Raw genomic sequence first — 18,038 nt, forward strand, 5'->3', positions numbered from 1 at the left:
GGGGCTGATTTCTTAGTAGAGAGGCCAAAAGGACCCCAAATGAAACACAGCAAATTATTAAAATGGAGAGGAAGGTAAAAACCCAGCAGAGAACAAGAGAGAGAGAAAAGAGAACTGAGAAGTGTGTTCCACCAGTCTCGGGGCCAGGAAGTCCACCCTGAGCCCCCGTGCAGACCCCGGTGTGGGGTAGTGGCCCTCGTGGTTGCAGAAGGGAGGCAGAGGGGAACGGACAAGCCTAAGGTGGGTGGCTGGTGAGAAGTGCAGGTAGGGGAGTGGCTGGGGCAGCCTCACAGCAAAGTCACCCAGCGGTGCCCTGAGAACCTGCTGCTTTCAACTCATAGCCGATGGTTTCGATCGGAGGGAGGTGCTTCATACCTGCCGGGCTTGGAGGGTCTCTCAGAATCTGCTCATGGCTTTGGCCTTGGTTTGGTCAGACAAGGCCCTGCCGGCGGTGCAGACGATTGTGGTGGTGGTGAAGTTGTGGCCTGTTGAGGCCCAGGGCGCTGGGAGCCGCGGGCCCGAGGCCTGGCTGGGTGGTGCCGAGAGCAGGTACGAGGATGGGTGAGGCCCTCAGAGTCCCAGGGTGCGACGGATGGACAGGGTGGCCAGCGGAGGGTGGCAGCCACTAGTCCCAGGGCCTTGCTGGCCTAGCCCCAAGAGCTGCCTCCAGACACCCTCCGCTCGGGCAGCTCCACCTCTCACCCAGGCCTGGGAGGGAAGCCCACAGCTGACCAAGGCAGAGGCTGAGGACCGAGGACAGTGTCACCAGCACCTTACTCTCGCCTCCCTGGGGCGGCAGAGAGTCCATATCCTACAACTTGTCCTCTAGCCCTGGCGTTGGGATGGAGTCATAACAACTGCTGTGACAGCCATGACTCCATGACGGTGCCACACCGTCACCATGTACTTAGGAGGAGGTGCGGGCTGAGAGAGGGTAGAGTGACTGCCCACAGGCACACAGCTAGGGCATGGCGCTAGACCCTAGACCAGGCCCACCTGACTCCAAAGCTGCCTGACATTGCCATGTGTCCCCACAGTTCTACAGCAACCATGGCGATGAGCCCCTGTGGGCAGCTGTCAGGTGTGAGGGGTTGCTCCGCCTGGACTGCGTGGATGGCCAGCCTGGGAGAAGGAAGAACCCCAAAAAGAGCCATTCCTGACCTTGGCCCCTTGGCCTTTACTTGCCCTAGGTCTTCTGCTCGAACCTTGTGAAGATGGTGGAGAAAAGAGGAAAGAAGGGAGGTGAGGGAAGGGCTGCGAAAGGCACAGCAAAGGCAGGAAGACGAGAGAAAGGAGGCGGCGATCGGAGGGAAGGAGCTCAGGGAATGCCACTTGCCCAGCAGGTGGGGTGGGGCGAGCATTTCATGAAGAGCAGGGCGCAAGGTGGCCCATGGCCTGGAGGGGAAGGCTGTGAGCGTGACATCTGGCACCATACCCAGCCCCATGCTCACAGGTGACCCTAGGCTCATGGGGCTTGGTGTCCTGTGGCTGCTGGACCCACCAGACATCCCTTTGCTTCTACACACAGCCTGCAGAGACACCTGTGCTCCAAGGGTGACTGGGAGCCCAGCCCCATGGCCAGGGGGCCCAGGTTTTGGTCTCAGCCATCTGCAGGCCTGGCAGGAGCAGGCCCCAGGGTAGAGGCTACTCCAGCAGGAAGGGCCTGCCCACCTCCAGCTCCCTTGCTTTCTTCGAGCCTGTGGCTTGGATGCAGCACTGTGCTTGGAGGTGCTGTGGAGACTAGAGATGTGCCATGCAGAGCTCAGACCACGGGGGTGGCCAGGCAGACTGTGAACGGTGGTGCTAAAAACATCAAGTTGATCGGACGAACAGAGAGAGGTGCTGGGGGCATTCCCTGCATATGGACCATGTGGGGACAGCCAGGAGGGCATCCTCCTGGGCTTTGGGGTAGTCAGCGAACACGGTCCAAGCACAGCACAAGGTGTGCCACCCCTGCCCACCAGTCAGGACCAGGCTGGTAAGCCTTTGATACAGAGTCTGAAGACAGCGTCACCAGAAAGAGGAGCATGGCTAAGGCCACAGGAGCCTCCTCCCAGGACAAGGGAGGGCTTGAAGAGCTTTGTGGAAGCCCAACTCAGGGGTGCAGTGGGGCTGGAAAGAGGAAGCTCGTGGTTGGAGCAAGGTGGGCAAGACAGCCTGGGGTGCAAGTCTGGACCACTGATCTGTCCAGAGGCTCGGCCCCAGTCTGCCAAAAGTCCCATAACTCCACATTAGTGTCTTGGCGTGGCGACAACTCCTCCTGACAGCACTTCCATGCCTCCCCAAGCTTTCCCACACCCCACAGCTCATCAGATCTTCACAACAGCCCCGTGGGGCCAGCGGGTCCGGGGAGGGTGAGGAAACTGAGGTCCAGAGAGGACAGGCCTTGCTCAAGGCGCACCATGACGCATGCCCCGCTCACACCCTCCCTGTGGACTACGTGATGCTGGGGTAAAGGCTCACGCAAGCCTCAGACAGAAGGGGATCAGAACGCCAAGGGCGGTATCCCACTGCCTGTGAGCCCTCACTCCTGGGAAGCATTGTGGGCACACCCTGCCCTGAGGGCCGGCTTTCCTGCAGGTCCTTCCCTGCAGCCAGCAGACTGATCAGTGGGCCCGCCCAGTCCAGGTGGTTGACGATAATACAGCCATCAATTTAGCACTTTTGTGCCAGAAACAGTCCCAAATACTTCACAAGCATTTTCTCTTTGATCGTCCAGCCCCACAAGGTAGGTACCATTATTATCCCCATTTTACAAATCACAATAACCGAGGCAGAAAGGGTCCTGCCTGAATTCAGCAGCAAATCAGTGAGTAGCAGAGGCAGAACCAGGCCCAGAGAAAGGTAGCACCTCTCTCCAGGCGAGTGCCTCCTCTTGGAAGCTGGGCCTGGCAGTTCTCTGAGGCCAAAGCCAGAGGTCCCACCCAGACTGAACCTGACACACAGATGGAAGGGGGGAAGCTGGTGTGGAATCCACTGTGATGCCCCAGCATGCCTTATGCCCCGCTGCCCTCCCACCTGCCAGCCCCACACCCCTATCTGAGCAGTATCCCCGGCCGGGGCTCCCGGGAGGCCATCAAGGCTAAGAAGGGCCATTTCTGTGTCATCTGCATCCTTGCTTGGCTACACCCTCATTTCTTCTAGGGTTTGCTTAATTCTGTCCTGGCCTAATGGCCTCTGTGACCCTGCAGAGTTTGTGGAAGAGGCACTTACTGCCCAAAACTCAAATTCGGCAACATGTTTGTGATCAGTTTGCATGACCGCCCCACACGGCCTCCTCTGGGCCCAGCAATAAAGTCATGACGAAGAATGAGCAGCACGGGCCGCCAAATGGCAGGATCCCAACCATGCCACTGGTCCCTGCCCCAGGGCCACCGTGGGCTACTGTGGCCCCAGCGCTGGGGGTGGCCTGTCTGCAGTGGGTACTGTCAGTGCCCCGCAGGCTGGGTGGGCCAGCCCCTCGCGCTGCCCCCAGCCCAGTAGGCCCAGGGCCACTCACCGTGGTTTCGTCTTCATGGAGCACCTGGTCATAGCCGCTGAGTGCGACACAGAAGATGATGGCCGTGACGTCCTCGAAGCAGTGGATCCACTTCTTACGTTCAGATCGTTGGCCCCCAACGTCGAACAGCCTGCCGGGAGACATGGGAGCTGGGAATGGAGGGCGGCGGGTGGAGGTGGGGAGGGGATGGCTGGTCAAGCCTCAACCGTGCTCTGAGGGGCATGAGGGGGAGGGGCTGGCATGTGCTCCGGGCCCAGTGCTCCTGCCTTGTGTGGGACCTTCGTCCCAGGACAGACTGACCGACAAACCACTGACATCCTGGGGCAGCCATCATGCCAGGTGGGAGTCTGTCCCACGGCTGGGCTGTGTTTACACACAGTGACTCAAAGGCCTGCCCATGGCATCTGAAGAATTTGACTAAGGGGCGTACCTCAGCTGGCCCCCCATCAAATGCCCTCTGAGAGGCCTTCCTCTCATGGTAACGTCCAGATCCTGTTTCTGAATCTCTGGGTGTGTTTGTTCACGGTTGTGATCTGGACAAACTTCAACCCCATCACCCGTTATGCAGAAGGGAAAAGTGAGGCATGGAGGCATCAGGGATGTGCCTAGGGTCGTGATGTGAGTCTAGAAGTGGTCCAGCCTGGTTCCCACCCAGTCTGTCTGCAGATGAAGCCAGAGCCCTTACCTCTGGCCCTCCCTGGCAGGTCGGTTGCCCAGCCTCTGACCCTCTCAGACACTGTCCCCCAAGGGGCATGAGGAGTAGGAAGAGACTGCAGGTGGGAGGTCAGTCTCAGACCCTAACCTCCTCAGTGAAGAGCTCTGCGGCCTTTGGAACCAGGAGGCCTGTGGGCACACAGCTGCTGGAGGGGCTCTGGGGGGTGATGGGGACAACTGTGGGCAGAGAGCACAGGGGCTAGGAGCATGGCAATGGGCTCTGGTCCTTGTCCAATTGTTGCTCCCTGTGGATCCTGCCTCCCCATCGGAACTACAAGGGGTTTGGCCGACGGGCTCCATGACACCTCCAGAAAGCTTATTCTTATTCTGGGCAGGGCTAAGCCCAGGTCCCTGTCCTGAGCACCCAAGGAGTGAGCAGGAGAGACTGGGGAGACTGGGATGGCAAGGGAGCCACCTTGTGGGGCCACCAGAGACCCACACCTGAGCTTGGCCAGGCCACTCGGCCCACTGCTGTGGTCTCGTGGAGGCCTGGGGGTTCCTGGGCCCCACGTGGCTCCCACAGCCTGCAGGAACCTGGACACTGAGCCTTGGACCCTCAGTCTGCACAGGAGCAGGCAGGGGCTGGGGAGGAGGGAGGCAAGAGGGTTGGTGGGCAAGGGGCCAGGAACCAGGTCCCTGCCCTCCCTCCTTCCTGCTCCATCCCATACCCAGAAACTGCACCTGTAAGGCAAGTGGGGGCAGAGCAGGGGCCTCCAGGCCTCAGCGCTTGTGGGTTACCCCAGGTGGGGATACAGCCCTCCAGCAGGGCATGAGGCACCCAGCCTCATACCTCAGGCCCCTGGTCTCAGGTGCTCAGAGCCCCGGATTCCAGCTGCATTCTGTGCCTGGGGAAAGGCCTTGCTCCTTTCAGGCCTCAGCTTCCCCATATGGACTGGGAGAGGTGGTCAGTTCCTCTCGTCTCACAGATACTGTTTGGGCTCCCTCACACCTCCTCCCCATCCCCCCTCACAAGGTGGCCTTCCAGGGGCCATGTAGGTGAGCCACCCTCATCTTCCTCAGAAGTCACCTTGGCGACAGGTCTCCCCTCCTTGTCCACCCAAATTCTCCTTGTTCTTCACAGCCCCATTCCTGGACTTTCCCTGCTCATGGGCCCTGAACTTGACAGAAAACAAACATGCAGACAGATCCATTCTCATATCTTACTGCCCCCCAGACTAAAAGCTCCCTGACAGCAGGGTGGTATCTGGGTGCTCCAGCAGGAGATGGGGTGGAGAGGGTGCTTCTTCCATCTCTCAGCTGGCCCTCGCCAGCCCAGGTGTCTATCTCCTGGGCCTCACCTGAAGTGGAGGTTCTTGAATGTGAAGTGGGTTTCTACGATGCCGGTGGTTTTGACCCTGGTTCGGAGGATGTCCTGCTCTGTGGGCTGGTAGTCCGAGGCCCCGATCCGATCCAGGCTGTCCAGGTAGCTGGGGATGGCAACACACAGGGACCATGGACCAAGCACCTGGGGTGTCGCTTGGCCTTGGAGAGCCATTTGCATGGTCTCGGATGCAGACAGCACCCCCTGGGATTGTGTGACAGCTCTACCAGGTCTCCCTCTTCCTTCTGTCACAATACATCTACTTTGATCTGTTTTATATATTGGGCTTCTACCCAAGATTTTAAAGTGCTCTGGTGGTGCAACGGTTCAATGGCTGCTAACCGAAAGACAATGAATAAGGAAGGCTAAAGAAGAATTGACGCCTTTGAATTATGATGTTGGCGAAGAATATTGACTATACCCTGGACTGCCAAAAGAACAAACAAATCTGCCTTGGAAGAACTACAGCCAGAACGCTCCTCGGAAGCAAGGATGGTGAGACTTTGTCTCATGTACTTTGGACATGTTATCAGGAGGGTAAAGTAGAGGCTCATTGAAAAAGAGGAAGGCCCCCAATGAGATAGATTGACACAGTGCCTGCAACAATGGGTTTAAGCATAACAAAGATCATGAGACATGGGACAGGGCAGTGTTTTGTTTTCTAGTACACAGGGTTGCTATGAGTAGGAACCGACTCGAAGGCACCTAACAACAACAACCAAAAATGGGTGGTTCGAACCCATCCAGTGACTCCCTCTGGGAGAGAAAGACCTGGTGATCTGTTCCCATAAAGATTACAGCTTAGAAAGCCCTACTGCAGCAGTTCTACTCTGTCACATGGGGTCGCTATAAGTTGAAAACAACTCAACGGCACCCAACAACACCCACAACCCAAGATTTTAAGGAGCCCTGGTGGCGCAATGGTTAAGCACTCAGCTGCTAACTGAAAGGTTAGCAGTTGAAACCTACCTGGCGATGCCTTGGGAGAATGGCCTGGCGATCTGCTTCTATAAAGATTACAGCCAAGAAAACCCTATGGGGTAGTTCTACTTTGTCATATGCGGTTGCTATGCATTGGAATAGGCTCAACAGCACCAAATGCCACCACCACCACCCAAGATTTTGTCGGAAGGAAACAACAACAGCAGCAAAACAACCTTGGATTGGAAGCTTTTTAAGGTCCTTCTGAATCTGACTGTGTGCTCCCTCTTTTTCCTGCCGTGGAATCCTCTCCCATAGACGAAACACCGAAGACCTAACCCCGGGCAGCAGTGCAGAATGTCAATGTTACAAGCCTTGACATCAGAAAATTTGGAAGGAGGAAGGGAAGAGAGATAAAGGGGGCTGATTTCCCCAAGGTACTTGGTGAGGAGTTGACAAATACTGACTCAAGATTTTTATTTAAAGTTACAAAGGAAACAACCGGAAGAACTAAAAATAATCCTGTAACTAGCAAAAATCTGGAGGTGGAGGTGGGGAAGAGAGGTGGGAGGAAAGAATATGAGCTGAACTCCTCACATTTCACAGCGGGGTCAGTAAGTGCTATTTAAAGTCGGAGGGTCAGATTTTGCTGGAAACCACTAGACAAATGGAAACGGTTACAAGGTGGAGTAGGACAGGGCCGGCCAAGGGGAGAAGTCAGCTTTTTCATTTTATACCCTTCTGTGTTGTACACAATTTTTTTCTACAGTGGGTTCATGTTATAACGAGTTAAACGGGTAAAAATTTAAATGGGGAGCACTATTTGATGAACGATAGGAACAAGGCCACTTAGGAGGGAACTGGATGGTGGACTTGGGCCCAGCAGAGGGCATGGAGGGAGAGAAGGAAGGAGGACTCTCTGTTAGGTGCCCTCTGTCCTCCTGGGGCTCCTCCCAGCTCTGAGGGCCCACCTACCCTGCTGCACTTGGGTCGTCCTGAAGGGCGCCAGCTGCCAAGGTGTTCTCTCTTGGCCTGACTCTGGCGCAGGAAGAAGACTGAAAAAGTGTGGGTCGGTAGTTTGAGTCTGCACAGGAAGCCGTAGGCACCGAGCCTCTAGGCTCATACCCCTGACCACTGAGGTGCCTCAGGTAGATGGGACCTGGGTAGCCACCACCTGGGGCTCAAAGGACTTAAACGCTTGCCCTGCGGACAATCTAGGCATGTGGTCCTGGGAAGATGCTCCTGGCCTTAATCAAGTCCCTGGTTTTTTAGCTGTCATAAAACCCAAAAAACCAAACCTGTTGCCGTCGAGTTGATTCTGACTCATAGTGACCCCATAGGACAGGACAGAACAGAACTGCCCCATACGGTTTCTGAGGAGTGGTTGGTGGATTTGAACTGCCAACCCTTTGGTTAGCAGTCTGCGCTCCTCACCACTGCACCACCAGGGCTCCAGCTGTCATCATAGCTGATGGAAATGTCCAAATGCCCACAAGTGAGTACTGCTTTCTTTACATTCCCAACGGGTGGATCAGAGGTTCTCAATCTTGGCACTACTGACATTTTGGGCCAATAATTCTTTGTTGTGGGGGCTGTCTGTCCATTGTAGGATGTTTAGAAGCTTCCCTGGCCTCCACCCACTAGGTGTCAGGAACTCCACCCTAGTAGTGACAATCAAAATGTCTCTAGACATTGCCAGATATCCCCTGGTGGACATGGCTGAATCAGAACAGTGACCGAGCACACGTACCCTAAGATGGTGGGTTAAGACCCAGAGGCTCCTCATCAGAAGCTCTACTGAAAGCCTGGCACGAGACTTCAAAAGTGGGGTATGTTACAGGTTTCTGAAAGTCAAGGTGCCATCCTGATGTCCTCATGACAAAGACATGTCCCTGACTAATATGGACCAACCCAGAGGGCTAGAACCTCCCATCTAGGGGTCAAGGGCAAGTAAGCAGCAAGGACGTCAAAGCTGTGGTGGGCTGTTCTGTGACCTGATGTCCTGCTACTGAAGGGCCCTGCAGGCCAGTCCTCTGCCTTTCCCATCTACCCCTTTAGCCCTCTGTTTTTCACCATATCTCCTCCCACTTCTTCATTCTCTCTGGTTTTCTTTCTCTTTCTCCCTCCCTTCCTCCCCTCTTTCCTTCCTTCCTTCTGCTTATTTCATTATAACACAGAATTAAATTATAGTTTAATATTTACTGAATGGAGTTACATATGCCTTATTTTAAATTTTAAAGACAGAGAGATGGAAAGTTTATTTTCTCTAAAGTAAAAGAAAATGGCATATTAAGTTACTTTTGGCTTATAGATTTATATTTATATTTTCTCTCTAGAGAAAACCACTGCTACACCAAAGACCTTCCTTCTGAAGTGCCAGGCACACTCCAGAACAAGGAGGTGACAAGGTCCTGGCCCTCTGGGAGTTTCCATGGCTTGGTTGTCTCTTGTGCCCTCTGCCTTCCTCCATTTCTTCCTCATCCTGGGGATGGGAGGAGAGCAACTTCCCGTCCTTCTTGATATCTGCTACCTACGGCAGGTATGACCTCAGCCAAGAATTCCCTCCTTACCCCTCCAATTCTCACCGCCCCCTCCAGCCTGGGACACTCACTATTTGGCAGAATCATTGAGCTGATACTCCCGAGACCGGTTGAAGCACTCCTGGATTCCTGAGTCGCCCCAGAGTCGCATCATGGCAGAAAGCAGCTCTGGAGAGAAAGGCTCAGTATCTTCCATCCGACTCACCACGTCACACACCATCTTGGCGTCGGCCTGTGTGGAGAGATGGACGGTGGGCTTTGAAACCTCGGTGGGCACAGAAGAGCCCTAGCCAGCCAATGGCTCTACCCTTGGCCGAGACTGTGGGCTGGGCTGGGCTGGGGTTTATGACAAGGCCCAGCCCAACCCTGGTTGGGAAAAGAGGGCTGTGATCTGTGCACGCCCATGTGTCTCAGGGCACATGTCCAATCTGCTTCCTAGACCCTCAGGGTGCACGAGTTTCAGTCTTTGGAGCCTTCTATTCGACAGCAACGGGTTTGAGATTTTTGGGTACCGTGAAGAAGCTCTCCAGCAGTGGTTTCAAACCATGCCCTGCCCCATAGAACCCAAGAGCTTTCTGTGGGCAGGAAGGGAGAGTGCAAGGATTCTGTTCTCCATTCTCTGGCTCAACCAGGGCAGCTCTGCTTTCACTATTTTGAAGACTGGGATTTTGTACAATATTTCATTTGTGGGGAAGAAAAGACTTAAAAAATCAATGTTCTCAGCGGAAGTTGCAAACTTTCTATACTTCATACTCAAAATGGAGCAAAGCCCCCTTAAGTGAGCTAGATCAGGGAGCAGGAAGCTTAGCTTATTTGAGAATTCCAGTTGGTTGAGGGACTAGGCACAGTGGGAATGCACCTTAGAGGTGGGAAAGTGGACAGGTTGGTTTTTAAATTAGTGTGTATGGTGAAAATCCCTTATGTCAATATTAAACCTCCAGAATTTAGGCCCTTGGATGGCCCAAAGCTAAAACTTAATTTTGCTAATTTTTATTCACAGGTATCTTCCCCTTCCCCTCATCTTGGACACCAAACAGGGTCTCCCATTTTCAAAGACTACTATAAAATACACATCACATCAAAACCAAGAATGTAAGCAGTCATTGAAGACTCAGAAGGCCCTTTGAGAAGTCACAGGACCTCACCGTCACCACCACCTTACCCATACATGTAGCACTTTACAGTTTACAAAAGGCTTTACACACACACACACCCACACCCACACCCACCCCCCACATACATACCCTCCACACACACCCCACATACACTATTTCCTCAGAGCCTCGCAATCGACTGGTGAGGGGCTGTGGGAGATTGCATTAACCTGTCCCTGTATTCATGCCTTTTGCAGTGGTCACTGATGACAGCAGCTTTGACAGCAAATGCTACCTAGCAGAGGGTGTCCAGACCAAGTGTCACCTGGCATTAACCAGAAAGGTCTGTGCTCCATCTAAGACCATCGGGGCTTTTGATGTCTAAATAGAGCAAGTGAGCGTAGGGACGGTGCTGTGGCAGAGCCCCCCTCCTGCACCCTGTTGTCTGCAGAGGGTTCCCTGAGACAGATGCTTCCTGCCTCGCTGCCTATAGAGTGCTCTGCACCCCTGGGGGTGTGTCAGGCTGCATGGTTTGGGGGTTAGTGTCCCAGGGCAGACAGGAGTGGGTGGGCACATACTCGGCTTCCTTGCCCTCAGAGACAATTCTGCCGTGTTCCACATAGTCTTGAGAGGATCCCTGGGGGACTGAGCCTGGCTGCACAGAGCTACAGCCCACTCATCAGTGCACACTGTACTGGTGTCCCTCCCTTCGCCGTGCCACTTCCCCACTGGTCGGTGCTTCCTGAAGTGACTTCCCAGTAAACACCTTGTGTCACTCCAATCCTTGTCTCGGGGCTGGTTTCTGGAGGTCACAAACCAGGACAAAGAAGTACCATCTAAGCCCATGCACGAGGTCCCTGGGTGGCACAAATGGTTTGTGCTGGACTACTCACCGAAAGGTTGGTGGTTCAAACTCACCCAGCAGCACTGCACAAGAAAGGCCTGGCTATCTGCTTCCATAATGATTAGTCCAGAAAACCCTATGGGGCACAGTTACTCTGTAACAATCGAGTTGCCACGAGTTAGAACCGACTGGATGGCAGCAGGTTTGGTTTTATTTGGAAGCCCAGGCACTGGACGGACCCTGCTTGCTCCACACACATTTCGGCCTCAGTTTGGGTGCACATTTGCACTCTCCTAAGCAGAAAGCAGGTGGCTATACCCAAGTGGCCCACTGTTCCTGCCAACATCCCAGCAGGATGAAGAGCACCTCTGTGTCCTGATTGCTGCCCAGCTGTGACAGCACGCTCCAGTGCTTGCCCCAGCATCACTGCATGAGGGAAAGGAGGGTGGTTGGGGGTGCAGGGCCAGGCCAGGGCTGGGGCTGGCTAGACCCCTGCATGTCCAGAGCCCACAGTCTGGCTGGGGCCAAGGCCAGCTCCCAGCCAGGCAGGGGCCTGGGAAGGCAGGTTTGGGAAGTCAAGGCACGGACGAGGGTCAACTACTGATGAGACACTTGGCAGACACATGACCCCGCTGGGTCCACAGTAGTCTTTCCCTGGGGTTTCTCAAATGGGAGGAGCTCATGAGGGTGTGTCCCCTGAGTCAGAGGTATCACTGAACCTTCACCTCATGGAGAAGCTTCTAAGAATAAAACTCCAAAAGGAAGCAGGAAAGGGTCAAGGTATTCAGGCTCCTGAGGCTGGGTTCCCTCACCCTCTCTATGGGCCGGCCCCAGCCCCCTCAGGTTAGTTTCTGCCACAGAAACTAACACAAAAGCCCCGACTCACACTAGCCCTGGAAAAGGCAGATCCAGGGTGCTGGGATGGGTCCACCTGGGCTGGGAGGTGGTGCCTTGCGTCTCTCCCCACTGGTTTCCTGCATGGTCCTGGAGCCGATGGTGACACCGAGTCCCTGCTGGGTGCTGGGAGCGGGGTGCACCAGGCCCACCCACTGCCTGACCTGAAAGCCCTCCGGAAAGAGAGTATTTTTTTTTATAATTTTTATTGTGCTTTAAGTGAAAGTTTACAAATCAAGTCAGTCTCTCACACAAAAACCCATATACACCTTGTTACACACTCCCAATTACTCTCCCCCCAGTGAGACAGCCCGCTCTCTCCCTCCACTCTCTTTTTGTGTCCATTTTGCCAGCTTCTAACCCCCTCCACCCTCTCATCTCCCCTCCAGGCAGGAGATGCCAACATAGTCTCAAGTGTCCACCTGATCCAAGAAGCTCACTCCTCACCAGCATCCCTCTCCAACCCACTGTCCAGTCCAATCCTTGTCTGAAGAGTTGGCTTCGGGAATGGTTCCTGTCCTGGGCCAACAGAGGATCTGGGGGCCATGACCACCGGGGTCCTTCTAGTCTCAGTCAGACCATTAAGTCTGGTCTTATGAGAATTTGGGGTCTGCATTCCACTGCTCTCCTGCTCCCTTAGGGGTTCTCTGTTGTGTTCCCCGTCAGGGCAGTCATCGGTTGTAGCCTGGGACCATCTAGTTCTTCTGGTCTCAGGATGATGTAGTCGCTGGTTCATGTGGCCCTTTCTGTCTCTTGGGCTGGTAATCACCTTGTGTCCTTGGTGTTCTTCATTCTCCTTTGATCCAGGTGGGTTGAGACCAGTTGATGCATCTTAGATGGCTGCTTGCTAGCGTTTAAGACCCCAGACGCCACTCTTCAAAGTGGGATGCAGAATGTTTTCTTAATAGATTTTATTATGCCAATTGACTTAGATGTCCCCTGAAACTATGGTCCCCAGACCCCTGCCCCTGCTATGCTGGCCTTCGAAGCATTCAGTTTATTCAGGAAGCTTCTTTGCTTTTGGTTTAGTCCAGTTGTGCTGACCTCCCCTGTACTGTGTGCTGTCTTTCCCTTCACCTAAAGTAGTTCTTACCTACTATCTAATTTGTGAATGTCCCTCTCCCATCCTCCCTCCCTCCCCGCTCGCGTAACCACAAAAGAATGTTTTCTTCTCAGTTTAAACTATTTCTCAAGTTCTTATAATAGTGGTCTTATACAATATTTGTCCTTTTGCAACTGACGAATTTCACTCAGCCTAATGCCTTCCAGGTTCCTCCGTGTTGTGAAATGTTTCACAGATTCCTCACTGTTCTTTATCGATGCGTAGTATTCCATTGTGTGAATATACCATAATTTATCCATTCATCCATTGGTGGGCACCTTGGTTGCTTCCATCTTTTTGCTATTGTAAACAGTGCTGCAGTAAACATGGGTGTGCATATATCTGTTCGTGTAAAGGCTCTTATTTCTCTAGCATATATTCCAAGGAGTGGGATTGGTGGATCGTATGGTAATTTCTAGCTTTTTAAGGAAGCGCCAAATTGATTTCCAAAGTGGTTGTACTATTTGCCATTCCCACCAGCAGTGTGTAAGTGTTCCAATCTCTCCACAGCCTCTCCAACATTTATTATTTTGTGTTTTTTGGATTAATGCCAGCCTTGTTGGAGTGAGATGGAATCTCATTGTAGTTTTAATCTGCATTTCTCTAATGGCTAATGATTGTGAACATTTCCCTCATGTATCTGTTAGCTACCTGAATGTCTTCTTTAGTGAAGTGTCTATTCATATCTTTTGCCCATATTTTAATTGGGTTATCTGTCTTTTTGTAGTTGAGTTTTTGCAGTATCATGTAGATTTTAGAGATCAGGCGCTGATCAGAAATGTCATAGCTAAAAACTTTTTCCCAGTCTATAGGTAATCTTTTTACCCTTTGGTGAAGTCTTTGGATGAGCATAGGTGTTTGATTTTTAGGAGCTCCCAGTTATCTAGTTTTTCTTCCACATTCTTAATTATGTTTTGTATACTGTTTATGCCATGTATTAGGGCTCCTAACATTGTCCCTATTTTTTCTTCCATGATCTTTATCGTTTTAGATTTTATATTTAGCTCTTTGATCCATTTTGAGTTAGTTTTTGTGCATGGCATGAGGTATGGATCGTTTCATTTTTTTTGCAGATGGATATCCAGTTATGCCAGCACCATTTGTTAAAGAGACTGTCTTTTCCCCATTTAACTGTTTGGGGGCCTTTGTCAAATATCAGCTGCTCATATGTGGATGGATTTATGTCTGGATTCTCAATTCTGTTCCATTGGTCCATGTATCTGTTGTTGTACCAGTACCAGGCTGTTTTGACTACTGTGGCGGTATAATAGGTTCTAAAATCAGGTAAAGTAAGGCCTCCCACTTTGTTCTTCTTTTTCAGTAATCCCTTCTTTATCCGGGGCCTCTTTCCCTTCCATACGAAGTTGGTGATTTGTTTCTCCATCTCATTATAGAATGTTGTTGGGATTTGGATTGGAATTGCATTAAATATACAGATCACTTTTGGTAGAACAGACATTTTTATAATGTGTTAAGTCTTCCTATCCACGAAAAAGGTATGTTTTGCCACTTATGTAAGTCTCTTCTGGTTTCTTGCAGAAGTGTACTGTAGTTTTCTTTGTATAAGTATTTACATCTCTGGTAAGATTTATTCCTAAGTATTTCATCCTCTTGGGGGCTACTATAAATGGCATTGATTTGGTGATTTACTCTTCGATGTTCTTTTTGTTGGTGTAGAGCAATCCAAATGATTTTTGTATGTTTATCTTGTATCCCGATACTCTGCTGAACTCTTCTATTAGTTTCAGTAGTATTCTTGAGGATTCCAGAATAAGAGTGTTTTATTCATGGGCACGATAACTAATACTCAACAACCACTCCACTCAGGGGCCCTCCCACCAGCCCCACCCTCTCCTATGAAGTGGAGGAGAAGCAGACTGCCCAGCCTGGTCACGTGGCTCAGGAGGTAGTGGGAGGTGCTGGAAATCTGTGGGTGTCCTTAGCACCTGGAAGATGTGTGGCCAACAGAAGCTTCTGTACAAAAGGTGTGCAGGGCCAAAACCTTCTGCGGTGACTTTTCCAGAACTGAGCTGTCTGGCTAAGTAGTTATTTTCACGTCAGAGCCCAGTCTACTGCAGAAGGTCGATGGGAAGGCTCTGGCAGCCATATCCCCTCCCCGCCGCCTGCCCTGGGAGGAAGCTACCAACTGGCCTGGAGCTGGACAGCCAGGCCTTCAATGCCAGCCCAGATCTAGCTCCCTCGGGACAGCTTCCCAAACACCCAAGCCCTTGTACTCCCGAGTCACCCCCACCTGAGTGGTGTGCAGCCTGCCAGGTGCTGGCTCCCTTGGAGGTGAGTTTCTTCAGGGTCTGAGTGTCCCCTGGGGGCAGTGGCCTGGAAAGCTGGCCCTGGCCCTGGGCTTTGACTTCCCTGGGCAGCCAGTGACTCAGGGAGGCAGCCTCGGGGGAGGAGCGGTGGTGGCACCACCTGGGGCTACAAACAGTGCCAAGGCCTGAGCAGATCCTGCTCACCCACTGCCTGGGTGGCCTCGGGAAGGTCTCTGTCCTGTTTCAGTCTCAGTGTGTTTCCCATCTGTAGGATGAGGGGTGTGGACCTGGGAAGAGTTTTCCAGCCTTCCTGCTGTGGGCACCTCCTTCATGGTTTCTGCGACATCTGCGGACCACCTGATTCAGAACTGAGCCAGGACCTGAAGTGCCCTGGAGCCACAAGATGCCTGACACAAAGGCACCTGTGACACTCCCAAGATGGGGTGGTTTATGAACTGAGGGCACCACTGTACCAATTGGTATGCCTCTATTTGTTTCTGTGTGTCACCTCAAGTTTTATAAGCCCCAGTCCCGTGGGGTATGTTCCATAGTTTGGGGAAGGCTGGACAAGATGATTTCCTGAGAATTCTCCAGGGGACAGCTCAGGGGGCTGAAGCCTTCCCCCCAGCCTCAGTTCATCACCCAGGTGCGGGGGCCTGTGCTGGCAGTAACCCTCCACCCTGGCTGTTTCTCTCCCTGTCTTCTCCAGCTCAGAATATGGCATCACCATTGGCCCTACTGCTCCAAGCCCAAAGACCAGGAGTCACCCTCCATTTCCTGGTTTCCTTCTCACACTCCGTGTCCTACTGGCTCTTCTTGCAAATCTATGTTCATTTGGTCCACTTCTCCCCATCTCCTCCCTCAGTCCGAGCTGCCACGGGAAGCATATTATTTCATTCCAAGAGCTTCCTGCCTCCCTTGGGCCTCCCTTGCAGCAGATGGATATTTTCCTCCTAACATCAATTCTCCCCTTCCCCATTAGAAAATGGACCCAGCAATTTTTAGCTGGGCACACTGACATCCGACTGAAAGACTGCATTTCTTAGTTTTCCTTGTAGCTAGGTATGGCCATGTGACAAGTTCTGGCAAAGTGTAGTGAGGCCTTCAGAAAAGTATTTTTGAAGCCAGGGTGGGGGCACCCTTTCCCTCCCACTTCCTCACTCCTGATGCCTGGAACTTAGATGTGATGACTAGAGCTCTGGCAGTCAACTTGGGTCATGAAGACAAGGACCACACCTTAAGGATAGTGGAAGAGTGATGTCAAAATAGCCTAGGTCCTTGGGAACTTTGTGGAGCCTTTGTATCACTTGGACATCTTTTTTTTTTTAACATCAAAAATAAAATTTTATCTTATTTAAGCCATTATTTTTGGGGCCTCTGGTAGTCAAAATTAATGCTAATGAATACCATCTCTCTCCCTGTTTAAACTCTTTCAGAAGCTTCCCATCATTTCTAAATTCCAGACTCCTTCTCGTGGGCAACAACATCCCTGCCTACCTCTCTATCCTAATCTCCTCCCACTTGCCCCTCTCACAGGGCTCCAGGCACACAGCCCTGCTTTCTGTTCCCCAAATAAGTCAGGGTGATTGCACCTCAGGATCACCTTTGCCCTGGTCCCTCCTCAGCTCATATGTCATCTCCTCCAGGAAGCCCTCCTCGAGGCTCCCAGGCAGTCTGCTCCCACAGTGCGCCCGCAATACCACGTTACAGCTAAGGCTGTGTGCTTGGTCGTTGAGGGCAGGGCTAATTTCCTGACTTCTTGTGGTACCCGGGTCTCACACAGTGCTTTGTACATAGCTGGCACTCAGCAACATTTGTGGGATAAATGGATCCTTGGCATTTAAGCCAAGGCCCTCATTTCTCACTCTGCCTAATCCCCAACTTTTCTCCTCTTGTGAATTTCATATATACATATACATACATACATATACGTATATATGTATACACACACACACATATATGCGCCCTGGTGACACAATGGTTAAGTGCTTGGCTGCTAAAGGAAAAGTTGGTGGTTCGAACACATCAGCCGCTCCGAGGGAGAAAAGCCATGGTGATCTGCTCCCGTGAAGATTGCTGTTGTGTGCCGTTGAGTTGATTCCAACTCATATTGACCCTATATGACAGGGTAGAACTGCCTCATAGGGTTTCCAAGGCTATAATCTTCATGGGAGCAGACTGCCAGGTCTTTTCTCCCGCAGAGCCGCTGGTAGGGTGGAAATGCAGACCTTTTGGTTACCAGAAGAGCCCTTAACCACTGCACCACTAGGGTCCTATATATATATATATATATATATATATATATATATATACATATATACACATTTGTATCTCACTTAATAATGATAGCATCCTGTTTAACAGATGGGGAGACTGAGAGTCAGAGGTGAAGGAACTTGCTGAAGATCAAGCAGCTGCTAAGTAGGAGAGTGCAGACTCAAAGTTAACCTTCTCCACTGTGCTACAGTCGACAGCCCTGAGCTTGCACCTCAGATAAGGCCTGGTCACCTGAGGCCAGAGCTGAAGACCCATGGTACCCAGCCCAGCTCCCTCGGCAACAGGGAGGGAGATGAGGAAGGAGGAAGGGCCAGGCTTAGAGGTGAAGGAGGAGGCTTGCCAATATGCCCTGGAGGACTGTGGAGGGGGCCAGGCTGGGCCCAGCTCTGTAGGTGTCAAGTGTAACAATCAATTAATAGATCTAGAAAAGGGCTTTTCCCTTTGTCTGCCTGCCTTCGGGGGGCTGGGGAGCGTGCTCACACTGGGCCTGACTTGGCCGTCCAGGTCTCCTCCTGGGCTAGTGGCTAGAAGCATTTCCCAGCACCTTCCCCTCTGCTACTGCCCC

At 52.2% G+C, this 18,038-nt stretch overlaps 1 protein-coding gene across 1 annotated transcript in view; it reads right to left on the reverse strand.

Annotated features, from left to right (window-relative positions):
• Nucleotides 1-18,038, reverse strand: part of LOC100658419 (guanine nucleotide-binding protein G(o) subunit alpha) — a 168,219-nt gene that overhangs the window by 4,187 nt on the left and 145,994 nt on the right. The window contains exons 4-6 of the mRNA XM_064274013.1: nucleotides 9,067-9,227; nucleotides 5,512-5,640; nucleotides 3,500-3,629 (exon numbers count right to left, since the gene is read on the reverse strand). Coding sequence (XP_064130083.1) covers nucleotides 3,500-3,629; nucleotides 5,512-5,640; nucleotides 9,067-9,227 — 420 coding nt within the window. The remainder of the gene's footprint in view (nucleotides 1-3,499; nucleotides 3,630-5,511; nucleotides 5,641-9,066; nucleotides 9,228-18,038) is intronic.

This window comes from Loxodonta africana, chromosome 21 (genome assembly GCF_030014295.1).
Source record: "Loxodonta africana isolate mLoxAfr1 chromosome 21, mLoxAfr1.hap2, whole genome shotgun sequence".
NCBI lineage: Eukaryota > Metazoa > Chordata > Mammalia > Proboscidea > Elephantidae > Loxodonta > Loxodonta africana.